At 44.6% G+C, this 23,762-nt stretch overlaps 1 protein-coding gene and 1 long non-coding RNA gene across 4 annotated transcripts; both read right to left on the reverse strand.

The window, feature by feature from the left end:
- Nucleotides 1-14,858: 14,858 nt before the first annotated feature.
- LOC120903874 lies at nt 14,859-16,190 on the reverse strand. 2 transcript variants are annotated; one of them, XR_005739668.1, is made up of 3 exons: nt 15,792-16,190; nt 15,521-15,730; nt 14,859-15,442 (listed from the first exon to the last, which is right to left on the reverse strand). It is a non-coding gene; the product is annotated as an uncharacterized LOC120903874 (long non-coding RNA). The 2 variants fall into 2 exon arrangements; XR_005739667.1 differs by having other exon boundaries at nt 15,521-16,190.
- Nucleotides 16,191-17,428: 1,238 nt separating this feature from the next.
- Nucleotides 17,429-22,720, reverse strand: LOC120903873. Of its 2 annotated transcripts, XM_040313533.1 has the most exons (6): nt 22,651-22,720; nt 20,772-20,974; nt 20,559-20,699; nt 20,140-20,491; nt 19,772-20,079; nt 17,429-19,706 (listed from the first exon to the last, which is right to left on the reverse strand). In XM_040313533.1, the coding sequence occupies exons 2-6, from the start codon at nt 20,881-20,883 to the stop codon at nt 18,493-18,495; spliced, it is 2,127 nt and encodes a 708-aa protein (XP_040169467.1). In that variant the 5' UTR covers nt 20,884-20,974; nt 22,651-22,720; the 3' UTR covers nt 17,429-18,492. The 2 variants fall into 2 exon arrangements, with proteins under 2 accessions (XP_040169467.1, XP_040169468.1); XM_040313534.1 differs by lacking the exon at nt 22,651-22,720 and having other exon boundaries at nt 20,230-20,491; nt 20,772-20,943.
- Nucleotides 22,721-23,762: the final 1,042 nt, after the last annotated feature.

A 23,762-nucleotide genomic window follows, 5' to 3' on the forward strand; every position in this document is an offset into this window, starting at 1 on the left:
ATGCGTTCAGTAAATTGTTTTGCTGAAAGTCAGTAAAAACATGACATTCATACTGAAAATCAGTAAAATATTCTATTACTGAACCGTTTCAGTAAAAAACTTTACTGAAGCAGGATGAGAAAATTTGCTGTGTGCGTTGGCAAGTCGGTCTGCTATTTCGTTTCCCTGGATATCTGTGTGACCAGATGGGGTTCTGTTGCCAGTGTTCGTAGCAATACCACACTGATAGGGGTATGTTCCGACGCCTCTTGAAGGTTAATATAGAATCTCCATACCCTACTTCGACCCAATACGTCCACGACGTTCAGAACATATCTCTCCAATAATCTGGGCTTGGGTCCACGGGGAAACCCAACTCCTTGGGAGGGTAGGTTATATGACTAAATTGAGCGTGATGGGAGGGTATGGGGGGGGGAGTGGGCCAGTGTCTGTTCTCCATGTTAGGGGCGGCTGGCTGTCCCTTCTGTCCTGGCATCCTAAGGGACATTAATCAAGGATGCGTAGGCCCTCCGACGATACAGGAGGTTGGGGGAGAAGCCTTGAAAGTCACCCCTAGAAAGCCCCAAATGCAACGAATGGAAACCAAGATATTTCGAACCGGAATAAACGATACCGACCCACGCAACCGAACAAGGCTAATGATTGGAAACTCGGGACATGGAACTGCAGGTCCCTCATAGCACCTGGAAGTACCCGCATTCTTGCGGACGAGGTGAGGGCCCGTGGCTTCGGAATAGTAGCACTTCAGGAGGTGCGGTGGCAAGGAGGTACGGAGCGCCCTTATCGCAGTGATTGCATGATCTACCAGAGCGGTGGTAAAAAGCATGAACTCGGTACGGCGTTCCTGGTCGTAGGTGAGATGCGGAAACGAGTGATCCGGTGGTGACCGAGCAATGACCGGATGTGCAGGTTGAGGATTCGCGGCAGGTTCTTCAATCTGAGCATTATAAATGTGCATAATCCGCATCTTAAGAGCACCGATGACGATAAAGACAAATTTTATACGCAGTTGGAGAGGGAGTACGACCGTTGCCCACAACATGATGTCAAAATTGTCATAGGGGATTTTAATGCTCAGGTCGGACAGGAGGAGGCATTTAAACCGACGATAGGAAGTTTCAGTGCCCACCAGCTGACGAATGGCAACGGGTTTCGGCTCGTCAACTTCGCTTCCTCCAAACACATGACCATCCGCAGCACCTTCTTCCAGCACGCACCTCGCTTCATCTACACCTGAAGACCACCGCAGCAGACATTATCCCAGATATACCACGTTCTCATCGATGGAAGGCACTTCTCGGATGTAATCGACGTAAGGACCTACAGAGGAGCAAACGTTGACTCAGACCATTTCCTGGTTATGGTTAAGTTACGCCAAAAACTTTGCGTGGCTAATAAACTGCGCTATCAGCCTACTCCAAGGCTCAACACAGACCGGTTGAGGCAAGCTGATATGGCGAGGGACTTCGCAATCGCGCTTGGGGAAGCGTTGCCGGAGGACACCACTACCGAGGCAATAGGCCCGATTATTAAACACAAATTGTAAAGACAAGTTGTCAAAATCGGAAGATTTGTATTATGACATCCGTTTGTGTTGTGTGTTGGAAAAATAAAATTTGACGAAAGACAAACTCACAAGTGTAGAGAATAATAGTAATAATAATAATAATAATAATAATAATAATAAGAATAAGATTAATAAGAACAATAATAATAATAAGAATTTAGAACTTAAATTTAAAATAAAAGAATTATTAGCACTAAAGCGTAGCATAGAAATGGTCGCGAGAGGGAAAGATAAAGAGAGAAATAGCGATAGAACGAGAAGCCTATCGACAATTGAGAGACTCTGTTGTGTTTGAACTTTTGTACTTAAATATTTTATTACACTCATACAACATACAAAACAAATAAGATACACAATACACAATACACTTTAAAATAACAAGTGCGGTGGCCTCGCACCAGCCGCACCGAGCGCCCCTCCCGAGAGCTCCTGCTCGTTCGGCTCGCAAACACACTGTAACTGTGCGCTCGGCACACACTAAGCCTTGCGCTGCTTAGTGTGTGCGACAGTGTGCGTGTACACTGTCGTCCTCCTGGACGTTGACCGGTGGCAGCGCAACTGCCACGGCAAGTCCAGGGGTCGGCACGGCTGCCCACAACAGACTCGCAGCTTGCCGAAAAGCGAACGTGAGAGATTGCACGCCCGACAGACAAAGAGAACGAAATTTTCAGGCGAGGGGTAGGTAGAAACACGCGGTGGGGGCCCGGCCCAAGATCGGATCCAAAGTCCGTTGTTTTGGGCTCGAAATTAAAAATGGCGGATGGAGCGCTACCACGGAGAGAATGCGCTCTCTTGCTTGCCTTTAAAATACACGAGGCGCTCTCGCTGTAAAGAACGCTCGCTCGCGCTGTTTCATCGTATTTTCCTCATACCCCTTCCTCCCCGTTTCTTTCGGCTTGCGCTGCGCTGAACTGGTACCCCCTCCCACTTGATTCGAGCGAATTGCGCTGCGCTGGATTGACACCCCCTCCCGCTCGTTTCTTTCGTAGCGCGCTGTGCGCTTCCCTTCATTCGGACTTGGTGCACCCGAATCAAAACAAAAACTTGAACACATCAAACTTGGTTTATATTTTATCACTTTTATTGCAAATAAAGGGGCATTTTCACACATAGCTTCACACAATCTTGCCACAAAATCACACACATTATTTATATAAAAAAATCGTCGTATTTAAAATAGTCGCCTAACTGCATGGATACCGTTGTTGATGTTCAATACAGCAAACAAATATTAAAATGAAGCAACGCAAATCACACATTTAGGATAGATGATAAAAAATAAGCGCAGCTTCATTTCAATGTGCACAACACTTCAACACTTAGCGAAACTTCGATCGCCCGGGACTTAGGCTAACACGCGCGCAGCCTTTCACGGCGAACGCTTGAGCTGAACTGACGATTTCGTGTGGTGGCAAGAAGGGGAGCGCACAGAGGAACACTCGCTGCACTAGTGCGAGCGAGACACCGATACCCGCATGCCGCTGCGAGAAAACCAAACTGAGCGCGCAGGCTGAAAGTGAACGCACACATTCACACATGTGTAATTGTGTGAGTGCAAAAACTGTGTAGAAACCAAAACACGCTCGCGCCTCCGAGCAATTCCGCGAATTTCCAACCGTCTCCCCATGCTTCTACATGCCCCTCGCCTGAAAGTCGCACACTTTTTCATTCTCATTGCTAGTAGGGCAGAGAAGCGCGATTTCAAGAGAGGAGCGACTCGGTGAGATCGCATGTGAGAGCGGCAGGATGGAAACGAAACGCGAAAAAGCGATCAGTTTATGGACGGACGTAGTGAAGGAAAGTCACAATAAAAAATATTCCAGAAAATTGCAAATAAAGTATTAAAAATGTTTAGAAGCAACGATGACAAAGGCTGCGGTTACGACAACAAGCACACTGCCAAGATATGTATTATGAAACACAAACGGAAATCCAAAATTGTCAAACTGCTTTCCGTCAACTTTTTGTCACGGAAAGACGCCAATCTCAGATTGTTTGACCGACACAACACAACAACAGAGTTGTTACTGTTGCTTTCACGACAAAATATAAGTATTTTATTTCAGAAATTATCAAGTTTTATCATTTTAAACAAAAATATGTGTACTGCCATATCCATACAAATGGCAATATGGTAGAGATACTGGTAACGTGCTGCTGTTTTGGGTTAAGAAGCTGCTGTTATTTCCTTCCTCTGTTGTTGTTCGATGGTAGTCGAAAGATGGGGCTCACGCACCCTGTTTACGTTCAACAGCAAAGGATTCCAGCAACTTCTTCAGTGAGTGACTGCTTCAACAACCAACAGCATAGGCACATGTAATTATCACATCTAATACTGCATAAACTTTTAGAAATAACAAAGACTCGGGGGGCTCGATCTCTGCCAGAATGTGAAGGAAAATTTCCTTCGACACACGAAAATTTTTCTTAAATCTGAAATTAGCTACCACGAAATGAAACATGTATAACACGGTTTACACAAATGATCCGCATGCTTGACTCACGCTTGGTTAGAAAACTGTAACGGGTCGAAAAAACTTCGAGCAGTCGGCGCTTTTTTACCAGATCTACCGTTGTTTCTTCTTCACTGCTACTATCGTCACTTACGAAGTGGGAGAAAATCATTTCGTTGTTTTAAACAAGGATTGTTAGCTTGATAAACGATCGTGTCTTAAATAAACTTGTTTACGTTTTTTTATTTTGATTTTGAACATTTTGACACATCGACAAAGGTTTTGACACAGCTTTAACGAAAGAAAAAAATTTAACAAAACTTGTGTATTACAAGAACGGTTTCAAAATGCATATATATTTTCCGTTTGTCTTGACGCACTTGTCTTTTCCGTTTGTGTTTAATAATCAGGCCTAATGTCTCTCAATGACCACTGGCGTATGGTGGAGCAAGCCATCAACAACACGGCAGAGCGAATGGCCGATTGGCCGCGAGATCCGTAACCAGAGGAAAGAATGGTTTGATGATGAGTGCAGACGAGCACTCTCCGAGAAGAACCCCGCGCGTACCCGCATGCTTCCACAGAACGTGGAAGACTACAGACGACTGAGGAGGCAGCAGGACAAGAAGCGCAGCCATTAGCCGCGAGGGAGGGAGATATCCTGTCGGACAAGCGAGAGGTGATCGACAGGTGGAAGTGCTACTTTGACGGAAGCAGAGGAAGCAGAGGAGATCAGTCCTATGATAGCCAGCATGACGATGACGAAGTGCCCCCGCCATCTTTGGACGAAGTCATTGGTGCCATCAAACTGCTGAAGTGTAACAAGTCAGCTGGCAGCGATGGTCTAGTGGCCGAACTGTTCAAGATGGGTCCAGAGTGGCTTACAGTACGGATTCCCTGGGAAGCTAATACGGCTGTTGAGGGCCACTATGGACGGGGTGCAAGGTGAGAGTGACGAACATGCTTTCGGAATCTTTCGAATCTCTCAGGGGTCTGAGGCAAGGGGACGGACTCTCCTGTTTGCTGTTCAACATCGCTCTGGAAGGTGTCATGCGAAGCGCGAGCTTTGACAACCGGAGCACGATTTTCACCAAATCTCTCAATTCCTTGGCTTCGCAGATGACATCGACATCATCGAACGTACAACTGCGGGTGTGTGCGAAGCAACGTAACAACAACGTAAGCAGCGAAATCCGATGTGTTGTGTTCGGATGTTCGTTCGCTTATATTAATAACGCACTGAATCAAGCACGACTAAAATATTACAAAAAAAAAACTAGCGCACTTTATTAACTAACACATTAAAATTGGTCGAACAGTAAAAACCCCGGCGCAGCCGCGTAACGGTAACCGCACTCGTTGATCACCCGAGATCCGAATGACTCGGGTTAACGGCCGTCGTGTCCTAGCCGCGATAACGCGGCCCTTTCGCTGCGTCACACGGTCGCCCTCGACGGACAGCGCGGGTGACGTCCAGGGCTGTCGCACCCTGCGAGCAACCAAAGCCACAATGTTGTGCGACGCTGTCCGTGTTTAGTTTGTACACGACGCTGCCGCGCTTTTGAACTACCACTGTGGGAACCCATTTCCAACCATTGCGATGATAAAGCTTCGCGTAAACCAGGTCCTCCCTGGCAAAAATTCTGCTGGTATTCATAGACGATTCATAATGCATTTTGTAGGGTGGACGAAGAAGCTCGAAACATGTTCAAATGGATCTGCCAAACATTATATCCGCTGGAGACTGATGTTGAGGGTTCTGGAAGTTAGAAGTCGTCCGGTATGTTTGTAGAAATATATCTAGAAAATCTTGCAGAGCGGTTGTATTATTTCTTATCTTGGCCAGAGCTCGCTTGAACGTATCGACAAATCTTTCCGCTTGTCCGTTCAGACTGCGGATGGTACGGAGCAGAAGTAAGATTATGAACACCACTACGCAGGTAAAATTCCTTTAATTCACTGCTACAAAATTGTGCTCCGTTGTCACTTACAAGTGTGACCGGCATGTCAAAACGTGCAAATAAACTCCTGAGTATTCCGATGGTAGCAGACCACCCAGCTTAGTCTACATGGATACGTTCTCAAGGTGTTTTAGTATTTGGCCAAGGTACAGGATTTGTGTTATATACATAACTGCGAGCGATCCCCTTCAATCCCTGTATACCCGTATGTCCTCTATGAAGCTGAAGGAGGCAGCGTTCTCTTAGTCTTTCGGGTATGACCACTCTCTCTCCGAATAAAATGCAGTCTTCGATTGTTGAGAGAATATTTTTCCTATGATAGTATTGTGATATTTCGCCGCTGAAAGCAGCATTTCTTGGCCATTCATTTTGCACGTATTCGCAAAGCTTCCATAACAGAAGATCAGATTTTGTCTCATAAGCGACTTCATCGAAGCTTATAGGAAAAGCTCCAAGGTTCCTAGCAGCCATGGATTTCACCTCAGCTTGTAGTGTTGTTGTAGTGGACATATTTGCGACGTCGATTTGCAGTGCTGCAACATCCGTCACGATGGCCAATTTGATCACAGTCGCGACATTTATGATTGGTGAACGTACACTCACGCATCCAATGTAGCTCTCCGCACAGGATTTTTCAGTTTGTCGTATTCTGCCTTCTCGTTGTTCTCCCATCCCTGCTGTGTTTCCCTTTATTGGCGCTCGACTGGAAGTGTGAATGAGACGTGCCCTCATACTGATTCCGCGGGTGGTACGGATAACGTCGTTGATGATTGCTTTTTACCGCTAGAACACGTTCACTGCAATCAGCAATCATCGCACTGTCCTTCTTAAGGTTAGCCACTCGCTGGCATTCGGCAGACAGTTGCTCGAGAGTGATGTCACATTTTTCTTTGATGCGAGACAAAAGGCGAGTATGGCTTTCGGCGTCTTCGTCTTCCCTGAGGCCACACACGAACACCAGACTTTTGAGTTGATCTTCCGTCATTTTCGATAGCTCGAAATCTACGCAAGCACGGTTTACGCAGCAAGCGAAGGTCAGCATACCCTCCGAGCGTGCTTTTGTAATGTTGAAACATTTGTACCGTTTGCTGAGAATCGACTCCATTTTGCCAAAAAGCTTTTTTAGTTTGTTCACGATGGCGGCGAAGGTGAAATCGCGTGGCAAGCTGGGCAAAAGAAAATTTGTTAGTCTCTCGTGTTCCGTGAGATCCAACTCACGAATCAGAAGGCGAACTCTGGCAGCATCGTCGAGCCTGGAAGCATCTTTGGTCAGCAACTCTTCATAGCGGGCGAACCAGGCCTCGAATGTTATTCCCGAATCGGGTTCGAAACGGAATTCCACGATTTGGTTCGCAATGGTTTAATATGTTTAATATGTTTAATATGTTTATTGATTAATCCATCGGGATCTTGAAGATCCTACATGAATGTACTTAAATTAGTGCTGTTCAGGCTTAGGCACGGAAGCCCTGCCAGTTGACTCGTGTTTAACGAAACACGAAGATCATTCGTTGAGTTCGGAGCGTTCGGGCACGATCGATTAGTTTATAAGTATAAATGAATTGCGCGAAATAAACTCTCTTCTAATTGTGTAATTCAAGGAATAACACCCGGTAATTATAAAACGCTAGAAAAAGTTACACCGAAACGCGAAAGAACATTATCCGAAATCGTAAGATTGAACATTGGTGCCGTGACCAGGATAACGACGGATTCTGGTTTAAATAGTTTTACGGATTCTCGCGATATTTGTGATTATTGTGCGTGTAACTTTGCTTTAGTCGCAACACCGTCGACAGAGCTCACTGTGTTCGTGAAATTTAGCGTCATCCTAAAACCGAACTATGGCAACCCAACAACGCATCCTATCGTCCAGAAGGACAGCGTTGCTAGCGATGTTACCGGATTACGAAAAGTTTCTCATAAACTTTTACCCAGAACGGGATGCAATGCAGATCGACCCTCTCATTGCAAAAATCGAACAGCTTTCCATCGACTTGGAAACTGTGCAATGCCAATTAGAAGACGCAGCAGTCACACACGACGAAATTGTGCATAATGCCGTTGTACGCATTGATTACGATGACCGTTTGATACGCATAGAAGCCGTGTTAAAATCATACAAAATGCGTTTGCCGCGAAATGAAAGCGCAGGCATAATTTCTTTGGCAGGGACAAACTCCCTGTGCAAAGCGACGGAAGAAATCATTCCCTTTCGCGCATTTTCTCAGGCCTTCTTTTTCCCTCCTACGGCAAATTTGTCAAGCAGCGTTTCGAGCTACCCGTCCCTGGCTCCGCTTCCTACCCCTCGCCTGAGCGCGCTGTCACACGTTTGGATGTGTTGGTGCGTCAGACGGCCAATCGCTGTCAGCCGCCGTCCGTGCTTTTTCCCTCCATAGCGCTATCTCTTTCACGCGTGTGGTCAATGCTCGCGAGCTGTTGTGGCGCTTAAAAAAACCGTTAACAAACATTGCGGCGCTGCATTTGATTTTTCACAAATCAAACCAAAAAGCGCAATGAGTTCAATCGCTGCAATGTAAAAATAACTAACGAATCGCTAGCTAACGCTCGAGGGTTGGCTGTGCAACGCGCAGAACCCTATTTCGAAGTAGCGCACGCAACACAGGTGGCCATGGCCGTGCATAGGAAAGCTTAAACCTAATTGCATAAAGCATAACTTTATGTGACACTATGCTTTTCCTTTCTTATGTTGTAGATTACATAGATAGGCTGAGCCGTCTGCGCAAGGGTGTGAGTGTGCGTGTGTGTGCAACACTGTCGCCAAATGTGTATTCTTCCGGAATGTTATGATCCATCGGTCAAAGAAAGGAAGGTGTTCATGACGGTGTTTTTTTATTGTGGTGCTGCATCCTTCCCCCTGCCTGCAGCGTATGCATCGGGCAGGATACAGTGTGGCAGTATGCAAGTTGCCCGCTGGATAGGAGCGGGCCCGCGGCACCGCCATCATTCCGCACATCTTAACAGCATGCCCGTCGTGGGTTCTAACCGCGTATGAACCGTCCGCCGTAGCAAGGGGTGACTATCCGGCTACGTGGTACTCAAGTCCTGAAAAGGCCGGCATGATCGCGTAGGCCATTACACCAATAATAATAAGAAGAAGAAGAAGAATAACATAGCATAACAGCCCACACCCGGAGAAGAGATTGGCTTATCTTTGTTGCTGCCGTGTTACCGTTGTGACGCGACAAATGCATGGAATGCAATCGACCAAAACATTAACCTACCGAGCCGAACCCATTCTAAGGCGGTGCCGGTCGCTCGGCGTCATGATACCGACTCTGAGCCAACAAGCCGCCGGATTCTGGACGGACAGGTGCAGCACCATACGCGCACCGTAATAAACAAATCCAGAATCCTCTTTTGTATGGATTCAATTCAAAATGTTGTTTCCACTTGCATCCGCTAGCTGAATTGGAAAGAAATGTGCTACATATCAGACGCACGTTTGCTTCGATCGTTTGTCTTTTTAATACCCCCAACAGCAGAACCGGTCGCAAAGATGGTGGTGCCAATTAAATGGTTGTATTGTCTCCTAGGTAGCGGTAATCGATCGGGCGGCGTGCAGTGCGTTTTCTAAGAATGCATGGAGTGTGTAGACGCAGCCGGTGACAATGTACGCATTAGAATCAAACACTTTTGGAGTTCCCGCACGCACACACACACACACACGCGCACGCACGAACGCATACACGCATGCACGAATGCACGAATGCACGTACGCGCGCACGCGAGCACGCACCCACGAAAGCGCGCAGGCGAGCACACACCCCCATCAACCCCCCCCTCCCGCATGATCGATTACGGCTACCTTATCGGAAGAAAGGCTGGTTCCTCATTCAAAGCACCGGGAGGGGAGGGGGATCCCGGCATGATAGAGTGGACGATCACTTTCCCCGCGCTGTGTGTGTGTCGTGGCCAGAAAACTCGAGACAAATTCCGGCACATTGAAAAAAAAATTTTATTGCCACTATACACCGTGCTACATGATGCTTAGAAGGTCGTTGAAGCATCAAACATGTTTAAATTAAAAAATATTAGATTAGTGTTAGACGTTCTCCTACGCTTGTTTTAAATAGGCTTCTTCACCCTCAATTGGCAGGGGCATCGAATGGTCTCATCAGCAGCGGCACGAAATAAAATAAACCATCAATACACCGATAACACTTTAAATCCCAAAATGAACCAGCTTCTCCCGCACCGTCAAGGTCACACACAATAAATAAATGCTATACCCACCAAATACAATACACAACCGCAATGTACATATATACCAACGCATACACCCAATCAGCTGGCGGCGAAAGGCACGGGCTGAAGCGCAAGTAAGGCAAGGCAGGGAGGGGAAGGGAGTAAGAGGAAGAAGAGGAAGGAATGGGCGCCAATATTTTTTGAATTTTGAATCGGCCGTTTTTTTTGCTCCGCCGTCTGAAATAGTTCATCCATTCCTTCAGCAGATGGCGCTCGTTCCGCACCTAAAAACTGCAATAAATGCGCTGGCTATCGTAGTTTTGGCTGAAGTCTAGCGTATTTTTTTGCGTATTTTTGACGCAAAACTACCCACTGTGCAAAGCGACGGAAGGCGTTATGGCGTTCTGAGAATTTTATCATGCCTTCCTTTTCTCTCCAACGGCAAATTTGTCGAGCAGCTCGTCGAGCTGCCCGTCCCTGGCTCCGCCTCATACCCCTCGCCTGAGCGCACTGTCGAAGGTTTGAATGTGTTGGTGCGTCAGACGGCCAATCGCTGTCAGCCATCGTCCGTGCTCTTTCCCTCCCTAGCGCTATCTCATTCTCGCGTGTGGTCAATGCTCGCGAGCTGTTGTGGCGCCTAAAAATGCCGTTAACAAACATTGCGGCGATGAAGTTGCATTTTCACAAATCCAACCAAAAAAAGCGCAATGTGTTCAAACGCTGCAATATAAAAATGACTAAGGAATCGCTAGTTTACGCAGGAGGGTTTGTTGTGCATCGCGCAGAACTCTAATTCGCATTGACACGTTCAGCCCGGCGCTGATTTTCGCACTTTCCGTTCCACCAGCATCAAGAACGCATCCTGATTGTGAAACCAGCATCCTGGATGGGGGGGCGGGGGGTGGCCATGGGACCCCTACGATCATTAGTCACAGGCCCTAAAATTGTTGACGCCATGGGGGGAGGGGAGGTGCAAATGGTTCTCCAGCCACGGAGCCCTAACGACCATCTTTCCGGGGGCCCTTGTCGTCAATACTCTGTCCACTTGTAGAGATCATCGGCGACCGCCTAGTCCGCCTACCGTTAGGTCCGCCGCTGGTTCATGACGGTGTTTTTTTATCGTGGAGGTCCATCCTTCCCCCTGCCTGCAGCGTATACATCGAGCAGGAGACAGTGTGGCAGTACCCCCGTCGTGGGTTCTAACCGCGTATGAACCGTCCGCCGTAGCAAGAGGTGACTATCCGGCTACGTGGTACTCAAGTCCTGAAAAGGCCGGCATGACCGCGTTGGCCATTACGCCAATAATAAAAATAATAATAAGAAGAAGAACTTAGCATAGCAGTCAACACTCGGGGAAGTTTTGACTTTGGTGCTGCCGGGTCTACCGCTGTGGCGCGACAAATGCACGGAATGCACTCGACCAAAACATGAACCTACCGATCCGAACCCATTCCAAGGCATTGCCGGTCAATCGGCGTCATGATAATTACTCCAAAGCCACCAGATTCTGGACGGACAGGTGCAGCACCATACGCTCACCGTAATAAACAAATCCAGAATCCTCTTTTGTATGGATTCAATTCAAAATGTTGTTTCCACTTGCGTCCGCTAGCTGAATTGGAAATAAATGTGCAACATATCACACGCACGTTTGCTTCGATCGTGTGTCTTTTTGATACCCCCAACAGCAGAGCCGATCGCAAAGCTACCAATGCCAATGGTTGTGTTGTCTCTCAGGTAGCGAGATCGAAAATGCATGGACTTTGTAGCCGCAGCGGATGAAAATGTACGCATCAGAATAAAATAGTTTTGGGGTTTCCAAACGCACGCACACATACAAACACGCGCGCAAACTCACACACACACACACACACACACACACACACACACACACACACACACACACACACACACACACACACACACACACACACACACACACACACACACACACGCGCGCGCGCGCTCGCTCGCGATAAGGCACCTACGAACGCGCGCACGCGAGAACGCACCCCCATCAAACCCCCCCTCCTCTTCCGCTATCATCAGCTATCATATAGCGCATCATTCAAAGCGCCGGGCGGGGTGGGGGATCGCGGCATGATACAGTGAACGATCACTTTCCCCGCGATGTGTGTGTGCGTGTGTGTCGTGACCCGAAAACTCGAGACAGATTTCGGCACATAAAAAAAAAAATTATAGCCACTGTACATTGTGCTACATGATGCTTAGAAGGTCGTTGAAGCATCAAACATGTTCAAATTAAAAAATATTAGATTAGTGTTAGACGTTCTCCTACGCTTGTTTTAAATAGGCTTCTTCACCCTCGATTGCCACGGGCATCGAATGGTCTCATCACCAGCGGCACGAAATAAAATAAACCATCAATACACCGATAACACTTTGAATCCCAATCCAGCTTCTCCCACAGCGTGTCAAGGTCACACACAAATTAATAAATGCTTATACCCACCAATAACAATACACAACCGCAATGCACATATGAGTATCAACGCATACACCACAACAACCAATCAGCTGGCAGCGGAAGGCACGGCAGATGCGCAAGAAGGCAAGGCAAGGTGAGGGAGGGAGAAGAAGCGGACGAGAAAATGGGCGCTAATATTTTTAAATTTTTTTTCCCTTTTTTTTGCTCCGCCGCCATAAATACTTCGTCCATTTCGCCAACAGATGGCGCTAAACTTGCTCGACCCAGCGCAGGAATCGCTGAAGTCCAGCGCGGGAGAGCAGCCAAAATCTGCGCTGGCCAGCGCAGATTGTGGTGCATTTTCTGCGCTGGAAACTGCTCGAATTTGCGCAGCGGGAACCGTCCGCCGTAGCAAGAGGTGACTATCCGGCTACGTGGTACTCAAGTCCTGAAAAGGCCGGCATGACCGCGTTGGCCATTACGCCAATAATAAAAATAATAATAAGAAGAAGAACTTAGCATAGCAGTCCACACTCGGGGAAGTTTTGACTTTGGTGCTGCCGGGTCTACCGCTGTGGCGCGACAAATGCACGGAATGCACTCGACCAAAACATGAACCTACCGATCCGAACCCATTCCAAGGCATTGCCGGTCAATCGGCGTCATGATAATTACTCCAAAGCCACCAGATTCTGGACGGACAGGTGCAGCACCATACGCTCACCGTAATAAACAAATCCAGAATCTTCTTTTGTATGGATTCAATTCAAAATGTTGTTTCCACTTGCGTCCGCTAGCTGAATTGGAAATAAATGTGCAACATATCACACGCACGTTTGCTTCGATCGTGTGTCTTTTGATACCCCCAACAGCAGAGCCGATCGCAAAGCTACCAATGCCAATGGTTGTGTTGTCTCTCAGATAGCGAGATCGAAAATGCATGGACTTTGTAGCCGCAGCGGATGAAAATGTACGCATCAGAATAAAATAGTTTTGGGGTTTCCAAACGCACGCACACATACAAACACGCGCGCAAACTCACACACACACACACACACACACACACACACACACACACACACACACACACACACACACACACACACACACACACACACACACACACACGCGCGCGCGCGCTCGCTCGCGATAAGGCACCTACGAACGCGCGCACGCGAGAACGCACCCCCATCAAACCCCCCCTCCTCTTCCGCTATCATCAGCTATCATATAGCGCATCATTCAAAGCGCCGGGCGGGGTGGGGGATCGCGGCATGATACAGTGAACGATCACTTTCCCCGCGATGTGTGTGTGCGTGTGTGTGTCGTGACCCGAAAACTCGAGACAGATTTCGGCACATAAAAAAAAAAATTATAGCCACTGTACATTGTGCTACATGATGCTTAGAAGGTCGTTGAAGCATCAAACATGTTCAAATTAAAAAATATTAGATTAGTGTTAGACGTTCTCCTACGCTTGTTTTAAATAGGCTTCTTCACCCTCGATTGCCACGGGCATCGAATGGTCTCATCACCAGCGGCACGAAATAAAATAAACCATCAATACACCGATAACACTTTGAATCCCAATCCAGCTTCTCCCACAGCGTGTCAAGGTCACACACAAATTAATAAATGCTAACACCCACCAATAACAATACACAACCGCAATGCACATATGAGTATCAACGCATACACCGCAACACCCAATCAGCTGGCGGCGGAAGGCACGGCAGATGCGCAAGAAGGCAAGGCAAGGTGAGGGAGGGAGAAGAAGCGGACGAGAAAATGGGCGCCAATATTTTTAAATTTTTTTGACCGTTTTTTTTTGCTCCGTCGCCATAAATAGTTCGTCCATTTCGCCAACAGATGGCGCTAAACTTGCTCGACCCAGCGCAGGAATCGCTGAAGTCCAGCGCGGGAGAGCAGCCAAAATCTGCGCTGGCCAGCGCAGATTGTGGTGCATTTTCTGCGCTGGAAACTGCTCGAATTTGCGCAGCGGGAACGCAAATACACTCCCAATCGACAAGTGTGCTCGAATTTGGATGAATTTCGAGTAGAATTCATGGCTTCATAAGCCGCTTCACATGGGCTTCATAGCAGTTCTTCTAAAGCACTTTTTGAGAGTGTGTGCGTCATTTGTTCATTTTGAGCTTTTTGTTGCCCATGTAGCAAAATTTATTTAATTCCAAGCATCCTCTTACAGATGCAAACCATTATTAAAGTAATACCAAAAACTATTCAAAATTATTTTGTTTTATTCGATTCCCAATCTTTGTCAGTGGAGTAACAATTGCTATGCAGAGATTAGGCAGCGGTTTTCAAACAGTTGGGAATTTCCTTCAAGGGAGGAATTTTAACTTTTTGGGGGGGATTTTCGATTAAAAATTCGAATTAATATCTAATCATTAGTTGCCACGCTCTCCCTCTGCCCATGAATTTGTGAGTGGGGTAGGAAATGCTACGTGCACCCTACATGGGAGGAATGCTGCAAATAGCTATTCTCTCCGTTGCCGTATGCTGGACTTGATTGATATCAAGTATCTTTATTCACATGCGCAGCCTTGCTGTATTGCCAGTATTATCTCTTCTAAAATAAATGCTCCTTCGCTCCTTACATCAATTCTTTTTGTATGCGTATGTCTCATCTCGTCGTCTGCGTTCAAGACCTACTATATTTATCCGTTCACGTCGTTCGACATTTGGTCAGAATAATCCCTTTTCAAGAGCATGCGCTTCATTAAATAGAGTCCATGAGTTGTTTGATAATCACGTTAGAATTTTTGTTTTTGCTTTCATTCATGCCTTTCTGGTGAGAAGAAACCTGCAACAAAATTGATGTTTAAAATTTCAGCACAAAGAGAAATTTATAATAATTGTCTATTTTACATGTAGTACTTACAAACTCATTTCCGGAAAGCTGTGCGCCTATCAGCTAGTAGATATGTCACAAAACTGTGTATCATATTTGCGGTTCTAATGGGCTTTCTGCTACATGCAGATTCTTATTTTGATACCTCTTTCCGGCCTTTGCAGCTTTCCTAAACTTAAGCTTTCCTAAGCTATTTTCAACCGGGTAATCTTCACACCTCTAGCCGTATGACCTCTGGATCTGTATGATGACAAATTTCCTACAATTCAAAAAGAAAAGTTGTTTACACGATTCAACTTACCAGAAACACTTTGCACTTTCCTTTTTTGCTGTAAAGATGCGGAATTAGAATGTATAATCATGATTGGAAATATATGTTTCGGGTGTAAAGGAAACAATATAAATACATAACCTCATTTTGGTTTACATGTACTTTACAAAAACACGTATGTACTATGGCCAAAACGTGGACTGCCCCTTAAGTAGCTAATTAAAATAATATTGATTACTGTGCATTCTAACCCAAACTATTACTTTCATGATACATTATATACGGATCAATTATTTTTTAACTAATGCATCACATACACGCCACTTGATTGCATAAACAAACTACTGTCAACGCACTTGTTTACTTCTAGCAGACAAGGTGATGAAATAATTGTGGGTGAAATTGTGGCCGCCATGTTGGTTTGAAATATGACAGTTGGTTTCCTATTGTAGAAACAACTTCTTACAATTTTTAAATGTAACTCTATGTAAACATAAAAAAACACGACGTAATTTGTATAACAAAATGATTCATTAAAGTTTTAGCAAGTGATAAGCAATTTTTTTTTAATTCGTGTATGAAGGAGTGTATTGAATCTCTCTGGCTGTCAATGGAGTTCGTTTGGTATGACCTGTATGCCAAAAATCGCGTTATGTTTTAACAATTTTTCTCTCACGCCGAAAACAAGCAAGTACAGCGAAAGTCAATTTTAAGAAAGTGATTTAACGATACAACGTGTATATTTGGTTAAAGATGTTTGAAACATAACACACTTGGCACTAAACTAATAAAACATACAAGGTAAATTAATGAAACAGGCGGTACTTTAAATGCTACTTAAAATCTATGAATAACATCAATTTGCCCCTTACAGCTTATAAAATGGAAAACATCGATTCTTCAACAATGACATGGTTGAATATCATGAAACAAAGATTACCTTACTTGACTGTTACCACTCAGACAGTACCTTTAAAAACAACGGTGGATTTGGAGGTTGCGTCTCCTCGGCGTATTCTTTCGTTAGCTGGTTCGAGGCCCATAGACAATGCGGCTGCAGTTACTACCATTTCAGCACAATCATCCTCCAAACCAAATTCCAGCGCTACCCTCACACGACGCAATGTACGTTGTACAGAAGTTACTGATATCCAAAATCAGAATATAAAGGATCTGACATCCTCACCTCGAAAAATTGTATCAACTAATGTTATTGGTAGCAGATGCATTGAAGGTTCAGGTAGTAGTGCGCGTGAGGCTTCGTTGTCCCATCCAACTCTCTCGTTAGATGTTAGCAACAACAAACGCGTTATTCGTCCGGCTAGTAGTGCGCGTGAGGCTTCGTTGTCCCAGCCAACTCTCTCGTTAGATGTTAGCAACAACAAACGCGTTATTCGTCCCGCTAGTAGTGCGCGTGAGGCTTCGTTGTCCCAGCCAACTCTCTCGTTAGATGTTAGCAACAAAAAACGCGTTATTCGTCCGGCTAGTAGTGCGCGTGAGGCTTCGTTGTCCCATCCAACTCTCTCGTTAGATGTTAGCAACAAAAAACGCGTTATTCGTCCCACTACTAGTGCGGGTGAGGCTTCGTTGTCCCAGCCAACTCTCCCGTTAGATGTTAGCAACAAAAACGCGTTATTCGTCCGGCTAGTAGTGCGCGTGAGGCTTCGTTGTCCCATCCAACTCTCTCGTTAGATGTTAGCAACAACAAAAGCGTTATTCGTCCCACTACTAGTGCGGGTGAGGCTTCGTTGTCCCAGCCAACTCTCTCGTTAGATGTTAGCAACAACAAACGCGTTATTCGTCCTACAGAACACAAAGAAAATGTCATTGAAAATCATTCCCCACGTCCAGTGCCATTGCCAAATGATACCGATGATAGATGCCTAGTACGTTCGACAATTACTGATGTCAATGATAATGAGGTTTCTTTTACACAGTCTATTCAGTCGTCAAAAATGTCCGACCAAAGGCATCAGAAATATTTGCAAGCAGCCAACACTTATGAAAATACGGCTTTTCTCGTTAAAGATCCGCAATCATCTTCTCGAGATGGCTTTGAGCAGCATGTCACGAAAGAATTATCAATCATTAAAAAATGCGTTTCCACTCTGAGAATACAATTTGATAGTTTTGTTGAAAATAGGGCACAATCTAGATTGACACATTGCACTGAAGCGTTTCCTCACATTACTTCAAAAGTAGAGCTGGATGAATTTGAAATACTTCTGGGCTCTTCTGATTCGTTCAACAATATGGCAAATGGTCTTATTCGTAAGTTTCAAGGTTATACAGAACCTAGTTCTATAATGAACGATTGTTTAAGATTATTATTTAGCAGAGTTTTTTTGGTGCAGTGTTGTTGGCGGGGCGGTGGACAATGTACGAAAATTGCATTTAATAGTTATCCTAGAATATTCAAGTTATTCAAACAAGTAGCTATAAAAAATATTTTCCTTGTAACGGATGCCGAAGTTGAAGAATTTATGAAGAAAAAATTAAAAAACGCTCATAGTAATTATAAGAACTATAAAAATGTTAGAAAGGGATACTGTAAAAAACCATGCACGCGTTGTAATTAATCGTAGGTGAATGAGCGGGTGGTGAAATACTAGGGAAATATTATAAAAATAAGTGTGTTTCTATTTTCTCATTGCCAACACACGTCAAAATAAACACAGAACTATATGAATTATCAATATTCAATCTTTTTTCCATCATCTTTATTATATTTTTAACTGTCAATAACAAAAGTATGCAAAAGAGGGACAAACTGCTTTAATCCAGGGTTTGCCGGGGAAGTCACAGCTATCAGCTTACATCTTATATGGTGCAAAGAGAATTCTTCTACTGCTGTAGGTATACAATCGTCAGCCTCGTAGATGTAGATATCTGCAGATGATAATTCGATCTCCTCATCGTTTTCAATAAGACGTATATGGAAAACATCAGTTACATACTCATATCGCATTCCAACAACGACCAACGAGGGATTAGTATTAAGTTTCATAAATTTGACGACTTCGTTACGTTTGGTTAAAAACCATTCATCTCTTGTTGACGCTCTCAACAAAAAGTTGGCAGTTAATTGAATCCCATTCCCATTGTATACTATCCGAGGATATTGACAATCGGAATGATTGGGCGAATGCACATTAGCACGTTCCTCAGACCGAGCAGCAATTTGTACACCGCATTTAAATCCGGAACGTACAGAGCGTTTTAAAATGCCAAGATAGTTTTCAAAATCATAGCTTGAAAAATTATCCAATGGTCCTAAATTTTCAACATCTTTAGCAATATGTTGAAGGTTATGAACATTGCTTGTAACATGTTCACTACCATATATTGCGCCAAAGTTACGGACAAAAACATTTAAGAACACCTCTGCAGTTTTCCAATGCTTGCGATGGAATTTTGTAGAAAATATAGTAATCCCGCAAAAATAGAGTAAATAATGATTGTATACCCTTTCAGGTACAAGTTCTTTCATAACTATAACGCTGCAATAATGCAAAAATGTTCTAAACTGCGTGCCCTTCCATTTGTGCATATAATACGGATCGTGAATTTTCCTATTGATTTCTGAGGGAAGCTGCAACGCAGTAAAAAAATTCGTTGCAAACTCCTTCTGAGCATCAGACAATCTAGAAAGGAATACAAACTTTCCGATCCATATTCCACAGATAATTTTTCGAGTTACACCAAGATCAATCAAATGCAAACGGTCACTCGTAGGAACGTGTTCAATCATATCAAAATGCAACAGATCTTCTAGAGGCGATCGCAAAGGCTGATGGTGTGGAATGCATTCCCTATCTCGGAATCCATCATCGGTTCGTAATGGAGCCCCGACACAATCGAACACCACCTTATGGCCAGTGGGATGGTACACACCAACGCAAGTGCATCTTAAGCATCCATGTACAGCATTAAAATAGCATGTTGCTGCAAGAATAAAAATGTTGCTAAAAATGCAGTTTCATATAACATTTTCAAACAATAATACTTACACTTTATGAATGCTCTTGCAGGAGAATCTGCTATAAAAGCTCGGATTTGAAAATTGATTTTTTTATCTCCTATGCGAACTCCATTAAGATAAAGTTTGTTTGCTTCCTCCACAAGTTGACGTAAGTATTCTTCAACACTTCTCGGTTTTTCGGTACCACAAAATGCAGCAACCATCATTATTGGTGCATTTTTTACCTCTTCCACTTTCATTAAAATGGGCCAAACTTGCATTCGTCCACTTTTATGCAGGGGAAGGCCGTCAACAGAGAACTGGATCGTAAATTGCTCTGCGCATGGAGTAGAAGATCTGAATAAAGATCAACTTTAGGATATTTTCAAATGACCTATTTTCGATTGTAAAACTTACTTGAAATAATTTTGCAACGATTTCTCGATGCCTTTATACCAAAACTCCCCACCTTGTATAGTTTGCATCTCTTTTCCAATATTAGCGTACGTTTTAAGAAGGGTTCGACAGTCTTTGGGAAGGTCCATATTGGTGTTACTTCTCAAAATTTCCAACATCTCATTAACCGTATCTCGAGGCAGATTTCGGGTGATGGCAAAATGTCTCAAGCAATCTTTGACATCCTCATGATTTTCACAATTGTGATATTTTTTAGACTTATTGGTGTCTACAGTTTCCATATTTACATCGTTTTCATCGGTTTCACTATCTGAAGATAGCGCAATAAAATAATCCTCGTTGGAAAATGTATCTAAAGTCAGACAATAAATGCAATTGATTATTATAACATTGATTTTAGTATTATTTGCTAATATTACCCTCGTCTAAATTTTCGAGACACCTTCTTTTGCCATATCTATCCGGGAAGATGATGGCCGGATCTTCTCTGCCCGGATGTTCTGAATCCGGGAGATGGGACTCAAATAATGAACTTACACGACCAGTTTGCGAGATATTATCTAAAAAAATAATTATAGTATGATACATGCGTAGTATTAGTGACTTTGTTAACATTGTTAAAAAGTACATACCAATTGTTGATGAAAACACTCTGCTGGGTCCTGCTTCAGCGTCATATTCAGCAGAAAGTTGTTCTAACAATTTATCCCGTTGACGATATAATTTTCCACTTCTTTTTGCCATGGCGTAGACAATTATAGAAGGATTAACAGTAACTTAACCAAAATGCTATGTTTATGCACTTGTTAACTTGGTTCACAAAAATTAACACTTCCTAAACAAGTAAACACACAACACCCTATAAGTTGATGGATTCATTCAAAGCCGCGCAATCTTGACAGATCCCAATGCAATACAGACGGTTACGCACACACTCTCAAATTTGATTAGTTCGAGCAAATTTCGTGCAGATTTTACCGCAGGACTGCCAAAAATTCATCCGAAAATGAACACATTGTCGATTGGGACTCAAGCTCTGCCTAAATTGCTTGCACTACAATCACCACACGCGTGATTGCTCGTCGTAACACAAGTGTATGCACTGTAGTTCAGCACACCACACACTGATACACACACCCCACTACACCAGCACATTTGCCACTGCACCGAAGCCAGCTGCGCCAAATGCTCCTGCGTGTAATACACAAAACACCGACACATTTTCCACTGCACCGACGCCAGCTGCGCAAAATGTTCCCGCGTGTTACACACATAAAATCGGTGCATTTTCCACTGCAACCAAGCCAGCTGCGCAAAATGCTCCGGTGACACACACACACAACACTGACGATCACACGGCAAGCACTCAAACAAACAGCGAGGCAGCACTGAGACAAACTTCTGAGAAGGTTCTTTCTCAAACTGCGGTTATTCATGCTAGCGATGCACATAGTATCATGCATCCTGCAAGCGTACAGTTAGATGGTGTAACTCAGCTTATGCCAATCATCGATCGATTCGCTTATACATCAAATACAAAACATAATTCGATCGACATCACTCTGACTGGTGCGGATCAATTTTCCATCCCGGTGCAAAACACGGTGCTTGCGAAGTTTGCGTCCAAAGCCACCCACTACGAGCTGGATGTTGATGTTTTGATGATCCCCAAACTGTTCGAAATCTTTTACATGCCATCGGTAGCATGCATGGCATCACGAAATGAATCCACCGAGCGATTCTGTAAAGAAGAAGAAGCACAAGTTAATGATAGATATTCACTCAAAGTACGAAAGCACGAAAAGTTTCACGAAGTGACAAAACACCAAGCTGTTCACTTACCTATTGAGCTATATTTAGATAAAACGTATGACGTATCCAATTCACTTAATGTGCTCGCCGCTGTATATGCTGAACAGATCGAGACACGCTCGGCGCGAAAGTTTTTACTATACGAGGAGCACCTTTCGCACCAGCGATCGTGGAAGCATTTATCCTGCAGATTTCGTTTCTCACGGTATGTCAGCAGAATTCCTGAAAAGTAAGCTGCGGAGCTTCTGTCCGGATTGGTTTTGTCCACCCGCTTCCATCTGGCCCAACTCTAACCCTGAACCAACCGAAGAAACGAATCTTGAGATTCGTATGGTGAGTGCTACCGTAATGATAACGCCTACTAATTTTCCTTTGTTTACGTGTTACAGCTACAAGCGATTGTCGCGTATCGTTGCATACTGCATTCGCTACGCACGTAACACTAAGGAAAGGTCACGCACTCAACGAACAGCAGCACACCACCACGCACCTTTAATCATCAATACTGAGCGCATGAAAACTGCAAACACTGTGCTACACCATACAGCGCAGCTGGATGCATTTTCAATGGATCTCGGACAGCCCGAAAAAGGCAACGTGGTGACGAAACAAACACCCTGGCGAACAATATCTTCACTCCTAGACCCTCTAGGAATCATTCGAGTAGGAGAAATGTTACGGCATACTCAGCTGCCCTACCATGCAAAGCATCCTGTCCTGCCTCCTAAAATGCAGTCGTTTACGCACATGATCGATAAGTGCCGTTACACGGAGCATCAGCGAGAAGGAAGATCATTGCTCACGACGGTACGGGATGAGCATTCGCCGTTAGATGGAAGGCAAATTCTGTGTGGTTTTGTTGTGAAAAATTCCCCTCGATGCATACGCAAGCAACCAACACTTCGGCATTAACAACTTTATCACTACCACGATTGACTGCGCGACGCGGTTTACCAGCACACAACGCGAGTGCTGCAAGCGAGCTTCATGAGCTAGTTAATCTGTTCCGCGGCGAACAACTATACTTATTCGTTACAGATTGCAACCAAATTTGCACTTGGCACTTTCCTCTACCCACACCACCACCCTCTTGCGGATTGTGGAAGGCAGCAGCGAAGACTGTCAAGCGATAACCACCTACACTGCAGCTTTCACCTGCACTACCGGTCTAAACTTAATCGAAGCAGCGACGCGTTCGCGTCCTCTTCTATCGATGCCTGATGACCCTATCGATTAGTCGTCACTTACCCCAGCGCATTTCCTAGTTGGCACATAGGTTCAGCATTTGTCGACGGCTTGCCTACAAGAAGTACAACGCATTTATTCTATGGCAATGATGAACAACAACAGTTTAGCTTACCTGGCAGACAAATTATCCCGAAGATCGGTTTGCTCCTTTGCAACACCACACGGCATACGCAAACCGAAGACGATAAGCTGGCACGGGTAGTAAAGCTGAAAATAACGAAAGGTATCGTAACATGCCCCCTCATAAGAATTTGTATCTTACCTGCATCTGAACGCGAAGGCACATACGTTTAACTTCCGTTATCTTTATTTGTTATTGTTTTGATTATTGACTTGCGTCAAGGGGGGAGGATGTTCAGGCTTTGGCACGGAAGCCCTGCCAGTTGATTCGTGTTTAACGAAACACGAAGATCATTCGTTGAGTTCGGAGCGTTCGGGCACGATCGATTAGTTTATAAGTATAAGTGAATTGCGTGAAATAAACTCTCTTCTAATTGTGCAATTCAAGGAACAACACCCGGTAATTATAAAACGCTAGAAAAAGTTACACCGAAACGCGAAAG

Source organism: Anopheles arabiensis, chromosome 3 (genome assembly GCF_016920715.1).
Source record: "Anopheles arabiensis isolate DONGOLA chromosome 3, AaraD3, whole genome shotgun sequence".
Lineage (NCBI taxonomy): Eukaryota > Metazoa > Arthropoda > Insecta > Diptera > Culicidae > Anopheles > Anopheles arabiensis.